The sequence below is a fragment of the Neomonachus schauinslandi genome, chromosome 2, assembly GCF_002201575.2.
Source record: "Neomonachus schauinslandi chromosome 2, ASM220157v2, whole genome shotgun sequence".
Taxonomy (NCBI): domain Eukaryota; kingdom Metazoa; phylum Chordata; class Mammalia; order Carnivora; family Phocidae; genus Neomonachus; species Neomonachus schauinslandi.
In genome coordinates this window covers 53,532,493-53,542,595 of record NC_058404.1, presented here as the reverse complement: position 1 = coordinate 53,542,595, position 10,103 = coordinate 53,532,493, and the positions used below count along the sequence as shown (strand labels likewise).

Genomic DNA, 10,103 nt, shown 5'->3' with positions numbered 1-10,103 from the left:
TATCAATAGAGGAGTAGGTAAAGCAGGTATGGCATATATATAAATGGAATATTACTCAAACATAAAAACGAATTTTATCTTGACAACATAGATGGCCCTAGAGGGTATTATGCTATGTGAAATGTCAGATAAAGAATGACAAATACCATATGATTTCACTTATACATAAAATCTAAAAACAAGAAAAATGAAAAAAATAAGCAAAACAATACAGAGACATACTCATAAATATAGAAAACAGGTGGTTGCCAGAGGAAAGAGGGGTGGGTGATGGGCAAAATCGGGGAAGTGAATAGAAAATATCAACTTTCAATTATGAAATAAGCAAGTCATGGGGATGAAAAAAAACAGCACAGCGAATATAATCAATTCTATTATAGTAACTTCGTGTGGTGACAGATATAACTACACTTTTTGGGGTAAGCATTTTTAATGTTTCCAATTGTGAATCACTATGTATATTGTATGTCAAATATACTTTGATTAAAAACAAAAATCTAAAAATCCCTTATTAACTTAAGGACAATTATTGTTATAAGGACAGTTGTTCACTATGATTTCTTAATAAAAAGGATTTATTTTTAAAAAGACATCAAACTGACCTCACAAATTAAAGTATCAACTATCTCATTGTCTCTCATATAATCAACATTGTCCAATCTTCTGACCTCTATGCAACAAAGTAAAACACACAACTGACAGAATAAACTAGCTCAAACATTTATAAGCATCATGTGGGTAAAATTTTACCCAAAAGTATTTGAATACTCAATAATATATGGTGTGCAACTTTTATAAGCAAGATGAAATCAGATCAAGCCTTGGAATCTCTACTACAATAGTTATTTCCACAATAACAGTTGAACTTTAATCAGTTGCTTCAATAATTTAAAACACCTTTTGGGTGCCTGGGCTCAGTTGGTTGAGCATTCAACTTTTGATTTTGGCTCAGGTCATGATCTGTGGTTCCATAGATCTATGGCCCATAGATTGAGCCCCACATCAGGCTCCGTGCTCAGCAGGGAGTCTGCTCAGGAGTCTCTCTCCCTCTGCCCCTCCCCCCAGCTCTCTCTTTCTCTCTCTCTCTCTCTCTCTCTCTCGCTCTCTAAAATAAATAAATAAATCTTAAAAAAAAACTTTAATTTTATCTTGTTGTTACTCTAATAGAATTCAAATTTTCTGTTTTAAAAGACTAAAGTTTTGGGGCTCCTGGGTGGCTCAGAGTTAAGCATCTGACTCCAGCTCTGGTAATGATATCAGTGCCCTTGGATCCATCCCTCGCAGTAGACTCCACACTCAGTGGGGAGTCTGCTTCTCCCTCTCCCTCTGCCCTCCTCCTGCATATGCTCTTTCTCTCTCTCTCTCAAATAAATAAAATTTAAATTTTTTTTTAATTTTTAAAAAAGGTTAAAGTTTACAGTTTATCTCACATCCCAGAAAATAACATTATGTTTTTCTAACAGGAGAGTATCTTTAATACTCCCAGGGGATTACAAAGAAACCTTTTTTAGTCAACATACTTAAGGGAGCATATAAAATACTCTCATTAAATAAACACTTCAAGCTCTACTTCATTTCATATAGCTCTAGGAAGATAAGAATGGACCTAGTAGTGTTTTAAACTCAAAACTATCCAAAACATAAAAAGAAAAATTCTAACTCAAAGGCACCCAATACTTCAAAATCTCCATAATGCTTGATATATGGAGTTCTTGCAAAAAGACCCAAATTTTTGGCTTGGTACATATTCTACCTTGATATATTCTGATCTTGTCAGGTATTTTCAGAAAACTAGTGTATTTGCCCATTGCCATACATCCAACAAGAGAGGTTTTGTGTCCAAAAGGGGCATACATTCCCCACGGGTTGCTCCTATTTAATAAGAACCGACATGTTAACTTTGATTTTACCTCTGTGTTTGAGGATTTTGCCTTGGCCCAAAGTTCCTAAACTATGTTATGTGATTATAATTTTTGTGACTAAGATCTAAATAAATGAAAAAAATTTCAGATAAAGACCCAACAAACATATATTTTCATTGACTAAAAATAGTTCTTAACACTTCTCATCAGTCAACACAAAATCCATAAACTGACTTTGTCCCTTCAAATTGATATAACAGAATACCACAGATTGGGTGGCTTATAAGCAAATATCTATATTTAAATATATAAATACAAATATATATGTGTATATATTGCTCATAGTTCTGGAGGCTGGTAGTCAGAGATCAGACTACCAGCACGGTTGAGTGAGGGTCCTCTTCCATGTCATATATTTCTTGTATCCTCACATGACAGAAGGGGCTAGCTATGAGCACTCCTTTACTAGAACATTAACTCTATTCATGAATGCTCATCCTCATGACCAATTTACCTCCCAAGCCTCACCTACTCATACAGATACCTTTGGTGGTTAGGATTTCAACATATTCAAATAATATACAAACATCTGTAAATAATACCTCTTTTATGGCTGAGTAAAACTTGTACAAAGATGAAATACATAGTCTGTTATAAAAAAAAAAAGGGCCACCAGTTAACTAAAGTTGACCAAACACCTTTAATCTTATTCTTCTAATTAGGGTGCCTGCAGGTTGATAGGGATATCCTCCAGCAGGGTACTCCCAGAAGCTTGTGGCAAGATTTCCTGCTGAAGTCCTGAATCCACAGTAGAAAAACTGTATTCCTTTCATGACCTTTGAAATTATTGTCTGTTTTCTTTCCTTTCTTTGTCTGCCCTTAGTCATGGAGGTACGTTCTCAGAAATCAGGGTCTGCTGAAAAGAAACGGGTTTCTCCAGTTTTGACCCCCACAAGTAGATTAACCTGACAGTCACCCACTGCTTTCCAAATACTACTTGGCGAGGTCACCCCTTTCCTCCATCTCTGTGAGAAACATCTCTGCTGCCACTGACAGAGAGGTTAGTCCTGTGCAGTGTCACCTGGGGAGGGGGACAGCTTTAATAGAGTTCCTCTCTGTCCACTGCTTCCAAACTCATTTTTATTCTGCTCCAGTGGCAATGCTGAAATCTCCACTATAACAGGCTGGACTTTTATAAATTTTATCTCATCTGTGTGTTTCTGTCCAGGCAGCACATTCCAGGTTTTTTCCTTGACCAAAGCAAGTGGAGGTGAGACAGTTTCGCTAACTCCCTTGGATCCATTCTTACTAAGGTCTTGTTTGTTTATTTTCTGATGCAAAGATGAGCATAGGTTCTCTTGGATTCCTCCCAGGTGCTGAGGTCCTCTTTTTTGTGTATGGATGTCTAATTCATTGTTTAAAAAATTGGGGGGGGGATAAATGAGGAATATCTATGCCACCATGTTACTGACATCACCACCCACGCTATATTTAATTCATCTCTCTCTTCTTTTAAATTTTGTTTTGCCTTTTCTTGCTAGCAGTACTCCCTAATAGATGAAGCACTTTATTTGTAGATATGAAATATCTCTGAATTATTAGTTAATCTAATAAAGAAAGTTACATGTGGTTACTGATGTTTGAATACTTGTAAAATGATTTAGATAGAGTCACACCTCTTTCTGGAAGCTGAGGTAATTCAAGTATTCCGTGATATTGTTCAATGCTGAGAAAATAATCTGGGGCCAGGGCAACAATATGAGCAAAAGTACTGAAGGTAAAGTGCTTCTACTGTGTGCAGGGAGCACATAAGATAGGGATAAAAAATACAGTCATATTTATTCATATTGAAGAGTAATTAAGAGATGAAGCTTGATGGAGATGATGGAGCCAGAGTAGGAGAACTTTTATCCAGTTGCCATGGTCTTTAGAATTGAGAAAGTCTTGTTGCTAAGCAGTTAAATCTAGAACACAATCAAATGAGAGATGAAAGGGAGGGGATTGTTATTTCTCTTTGTTATGTAAAGTTTCAGATCAAAACCCTTGTACGTAAAGAGGTAGTTTGTACTACCTCTATCTATGAAAGGGCTATAGTTAGAAAAGATAGTGGGAACCACTAATTCTACTGCTGGTAAGTCTTTCAAGAATTTAGCTATAAAGGAGAGAAGCACTAGTATTTGTGCATACATGAAGACACACACACATGCACACCACATGATTTTTTGCCAGTTTTTTAATCTTAAGGAGGATCTGTGACCTGGATTATGTCTTATCCTGGTCTATTTTACTTGGCTGAATGAACAAAATTGTTGTTACCCATAGTTTGGGAAAAACTGATAGGCTATAAATGAGAGTGAGAGGGGTGATAGTAATTAAAGCAGATAGATTGATTAATTTGATGAAGCCCTGGGGAGAGGAAAAAAGTTGTAAAAGGTGATGTATGGCCATCTACTTGGAAGTTTCTGTACTATTATGGCACTCTACCACATTATTAATGAAAATGGTTATTAAGAAAGGAATTAAGTTGAATTAGAATAAGAGTTGTGGTTAACTGTTTAATATGTAAGAGTCAGGACAATGGAGGGTGATAAGTGTTAGGAGTAGGATTATGGTTAGGGTTAAAGTTAGAGTTTGGTAATTAGATACAGGTGATACTAATACATAATGCTTAGCCATAGACCAATGGCTAAATGTTGAAAACGAGTTGTAAAGCTAAAATAAACTAGGTGTTATATGGGTTCTCCACATGCTCACTAAACCCAAAATGTGGGTAAAATTATTGGTGGATAATACATTAGTAAATCAGACACCTAATTTCTTGAGGTTTGTGTAGCATTGATTCGGGTATCGGTGTATGAGTAAGAAAGAAAGCTAAATAGTGGTCTGATGAGATGGCTACCAGTTTAGTGGTTTGGAAGTGGCTTTGGTAATCAATGCAAATTGGGACCAGTCATCTGTTCTGTATGCCATATGAGAGTACTGAGAATGGAAATCTTTCTCTCTGCCTGGCTTTGAATTGTTGGTATGTTTAGTAAAATGAAGTAAGAATAAGTAACTTTCCCTGAAAAAGTGAGAGAGATCTTTGTTTTTCATGAAAGGAAGATTCCGTACATAACACAGCAATTCTGCAGAAAAGAGGTCAAGGAGTGTGGAATCAAGATTTTTTTTTTTTAAAGATTAAGCATAATTGGGTATAAGGACTAGGAGATGATAAGTCCCTAATCATGCATCTTTTATTTTTATGTTACTTCCTATGGGAGGTGGTTTGATGAGTTTACATTAGATCCCTCATAGCTGACTTCACTTTCCTGGTTTTTCAACCAGAGGAAGAGTTCTTGGTGTCATTACTTCAAGCATTCATATTACTTTAATGATTTCGTAAAGACTGTGATATTCTCACTAGATAATAAAAAAAGCAATATATATAAAATACTGAAATTTTACAAATTTCTCATGTGTAGCTTTGTCCCAAATGCTCTGTTCAAATTTAAGACCATTAATATCTCCAGACCATTAGTATCACAACATATATGTTCATTTATATTTCCTGAATGTGTCGTACCATTTTTTTGCTTCTATTTTTCATACAAAATATATATATATGTATTTTTATTTATGAAATAAATACATTTTACTGCCAAACCCAGGAACAGATTACCTTGCAATCTTATAAATTCAGGCTTCGATGCCAATATTTGTGAAAACAATTGATGCTTTGGTCCTTGCAGTTTCACAGGCTTAGATGAAAAGAGGAATGCAGGAAGGAGATAGGATAATTAATAATTTGTCACATGGAAGCATATATGACAGACAATGAGAAAAAAATAATAATATATGTGAGTAATCTTTATATCTTTCCTGAGTAATGTATGTGACTAAATAATTTATCATTTGTAAGTGAAAGGAAAACCTATATAGTGATATTCATAACCAGTCCATATGTATAAATTGAGACCATTACATTAAAACATTATAGGTGTTCATGCTTCCATGAATACCCTTTTGTTTTATATATTTACTGTGAAAATGCTGATACACATTCATATATTTACAGAACAGTATAATGAGTCAATATGTGTCCTTCATCTAGGTTCTGCAACTGTCAATCCGTGGCCAATCACCATTGTTTTGTACACCCAGTCTCACTCTGCCCTACCATTATTTAAGAGAAACTGCAGTGCAGCATACTGAGTCATGAGCCAAACACCAACCCATTTTAACCTGTAGCCTTTCTTCATCCTCCACCTTGACTTGCTTATATCTCCCACCCCTGTCTCTACCCTTCTTTCTATGTTTTCTTTTAGTGTTGCTGCTCTGATGCTGTGACTACTAGAAGACAGATCTTTAAATATCAGCACTTTATTTATCAGCATACATCCAGCTCAGAGGGAGGAGGCAGAACCGGAATGCTTCCTGACCTGCTCTGTTTTGCCCTCACCAATGGCTGAATATGGTGGCTCCATAATGGCTGTGGATGAGGTCCCGGTACATGTGAGGATCACTGTCCCCATTCTCTGGCTGAGGGTGTTTCTGCTCCTTTCTGGATGGTCCCATGTTGGGCATTCCTATCGCCATGGTCCCCCAGAAGTGGTGATTCCTTTGAGGATAACAGGCACTGGCATTGTCAAGAAACCTCCAGGCTGGATCTCTTACTGCCTGCATTTTGGAGGCCAGAGACATGTTTTCCATCTGAAGGTCAAGAAGCTTTTGCTGTCCAAAAACTTCCCAGTGTTCACATACACAGACCAGGGTGCTCTTCTTGAAGACCAGCCATTTATCCAGAAAGATTGCTATTATCATGGCTATGTGGAAGGGGATCCGGATTCCCTGGTTTCTCTGAGTACCTGTTTTGGGGGCTTTCAAGGAATATTACAGATAAATCACATTGTTTATGAAATTTTGCCCAAAAGGCTTTCTACCACATTTGAACATCTGGTATTTAAGGTGTATGGCAAGGAGAAACCATTCTCACCCATGAGGTGTGGATTGACAGATGAAAAAATAGCACAACAAATGAAGTTTCAAGAGAGCAATAATTCCACTTTGCAAAGTGGATATAAACGTCTGTGGATGCACAAGAAATTTGTTGAAATGGCAGTGGTGGTAGACCACAATCGATATGCTTATCGCGAATATAATGTCACGACTGTGGAACTGGAAGTGATTACTACTATGAACAACGTAAATACCTTCTATCAACCACTAAATATTGAGGTGAGTTTAGTTGGAATGGAGGTCTGGAATGAAGGAAACCCTGTTGAAATAAAGAACATGGATATACTCGTGGATTTATTTTGTGCCTGGAAGGAAAAAGGCTTTAGTGCCCGTGTGCCCCATGATGCTGCGCATGTTTTTGTAAAAAGAGGATATGGTACGTTTGGCATATCTTATGTTGGGTCAGTATGTAACTACAATACTAATTGTGCAGTGGATGCTTTCACAAGTGACGATTTGGGGTTTTTTGCATTTGTTGTGTCCCATGAGCTCGGTCATTCTCTGGGTATGTGGCATGATGAGGAAACATGTAAATGTGCAGACAATGTGTGCATAATGTGTGCAGCACAGTCTTGGGCAACTAAGTTCAGCAACTGCAGTTATGCTCAATATTGGCACACCTCTGCAGGATCAAGATGTATCTCCCACCCACCCACTGCAGAGAGAACCTTCAAGTCTACACGCTGTGGGAATGGTGTGGTTGAAGAAGGGGAAGAGTGCGACTGTGGCTCCTTAAATTTGTGTACAAAAGATCCATGCTGTCAGTTAGACTGTACTCTGAGTCCTGGGGCTACTTGTGCTTTTGGGCTTTGTTGCAAAGACTGCAAGTTCACGCCATCAGGTGATGTATGTAGAGAACAGGCAAATGAATGTGATCTTCCCGAGTGGTGTGATGGGACATCCTATCAATGCCCAGAAGATGTGCATGTGCAAGATGGCGTCGAATGCACAGGTGGTGGCTACTGCTATGAAAAGAGGTGCAATAGCCGTGATGAACTGTGTAGCAAACTTTTTGGCCCAAATGCCAAGAGTGCGAGTCAGATTTGCTACAGTACAGTGAATATCCAAGGGGACCGTTTTGGTAACTGTGGTCTCAAGAACAATCAATTTATAAAATGTAATACCTCAGACACCCTGTGTGGGAGGGTGCAGTGTAAGGATGTGACAAAAATCCCCACTCTGAGATACCATTCTACTCTGCACTGGCTTCACCTCAATGATAGCATCTGTTGGGGTATAGACTTCCATTATGGGATGCCCTGGCCTGATCTTGGTGAAGTGAAAGATGGTACAGAGTGTGGCAAAGAACGTATCTGTGTCCGAAGGAAGTGTATCCCTTTGGCATATTTGAAAACCAATTGCTCGCCTGAGACCTGCAATAGGAATGGGGTCTGCAACAATAGACATCACTGCCATTGCGGCGATGAGTGGGACCCCCCTGACTGCCGGGTTAAAGGCAAAGGAGGCAGTGTTGATAGTGGCCCACCCCCAATAGGAAATGAGGTTGAAGTGCCACAGAAGAAACAGCAAAAGAAGACTTACCAGCTATTATTTTGGTTGATTCCTTCTTCGGTTTTATTATGTTGCTTGTTAATTTTGTTTTTTATGAGAAGAAATAAAAAGGATAAGAAAAAAGGGCAGGATGTTCCACCTTCATCCAATGAGTAGCAGAATGCGCCACCTGAACAGATTCAGAAAGTGAGTGATCTATCTGCACCTGAGAATGAAAACTAAAAAGTTACGATTTCCAAACAGAAACCCAATCCCAAATGAATTTGCCCATTTTTTAAGCTTTAGTCCCCTGGCAGGAAAAATGTTACAGCTTGCACCACAGATCGCTGACAAAAAATCTGTGTGTTTTTTTAATCATTTGGGATCAGAACCACTACCCATTGAACAATAAGTAAAATATACTAATTCTCAGCACATTTCTCTTTTCCATTATTTTAGGCAATTTTAGCAATTAATTTTTATGGAATTATTCTGTGTTTCCTGAGCAATGGCAGTGCCCTCAGGGGGGTGTGTATGTGTGTGTGTGTCTGTGTGTGTGTTTAACTTGCTGTCTGACAATTCCAAACATCCTTCCCCTTTGTAATCTGCTTTCATACACAGGGAATAGGAAACTACAAATCACATTTCTCCTTTGTGAGTCCTCTATTTTTAGCTACCACGAATAGTGGAAACTAGAGGGAAACCGGACATGGGAAATGTTTTGGGAATGTTGTTCGTCAGAGCTGCCTCACTGACTCTCACCCTGCCAAAGGCAGTGCCTTACAATCTTTACGTTACCACATACAGACATAAATGTAGATATAGATAAGGACAGAATGGTATGATATACATTATATATATAGATAGATATATAGATATATATACACATATACATATATCTATAATATATATGCATACACATTATTTTCTTTGGTAATTCACAGAACCAACAGTACTGTCAGCTTCAGAGATATTTGCACAGCTATCAAGTGTCTTACCCTTGGAGTTCTAGACCCCAGGCCTTGGAGTCCTCTACCAAATCCCTGAGGCTGAGCACCACTTTGGCCAACCCTCTCCCCAGAGGTCAGAGTCCTAGTTCCATGTGACTTACTCCAAAGGTGTGGGTTCCAAGAAGCACACCTCTTCCCTTTGATCTCTAGTTTTCGATGCAATAGCTGTACTTCCTGTTAGGAAATCATGGCTTCTCAGAGGAGGGCTTCGCTTGTTGTGATTGAATTCTGACTGATAGAGTACTGATCTTGGAATAACAGAGAACACAGGAAGGAGTCTGACATCAAAAGCTCTTGAATTTTCCAAACCACTGCCTTTACCATCTTGGGGATATATTTTATGCTCTGGTAGAATTACTTCAAAATCTCAAAAGAGAGGAAAATGGTACTTACCACTCAATCCTTGGTAACTTCACTTGTAAAATAAGACAAAGAAGATATTTACAATTCCATGTAAGATATCTAAGTCTTAGCAGACCATGTGTCCTCTGCAAAGAAAAAAAAACCTAGGAAAAAAACTAGAAAATCCCAATTTTATTTTAACCCATGTTTTAAGGACATCAGAGAGCTGAAGAAGTAATATGGAATAGATGAACTAAAACTTCAGGCAGGGTAAAATAATTCTGAAAAGGGCTGAATCTTGCCAGTCATTTTTCCTCTGAGCATATGCTGATGGCAAGTGTGAATTGAGCCTTAGACTTGGCCCAGGTGCAGGACCTCTGCTGAGGGAAAGAGAAATTCCCAG

At 38.1% G+C, this 10,103-nt stretch overlaps 1 protein-coding gene across 1 annotated transcript in view; it reads left to right on the top strand.

The window, feature by feature from the left end:
- The first annotated feature begins 6,302 nt into the window (after positions 1-6,302).
- LOC110588421 (disintegrin and metalloproteinase domain-containing protein 20-like) overlaps positions 6,303-10,103 on the top strand; it is a 100,059-nt gene continuing 96,258 nt past the window's right edge. The window contains exon 1 of the mRNA XM_021698749.1: positions 6,303-8,429. Coding sequence (XP_021554424.1) covers positions 6,303-8,429 — 2,127 coding nt within the window. The remainder of the gene's footprint in view (positions 8,430-10,103) is intronic.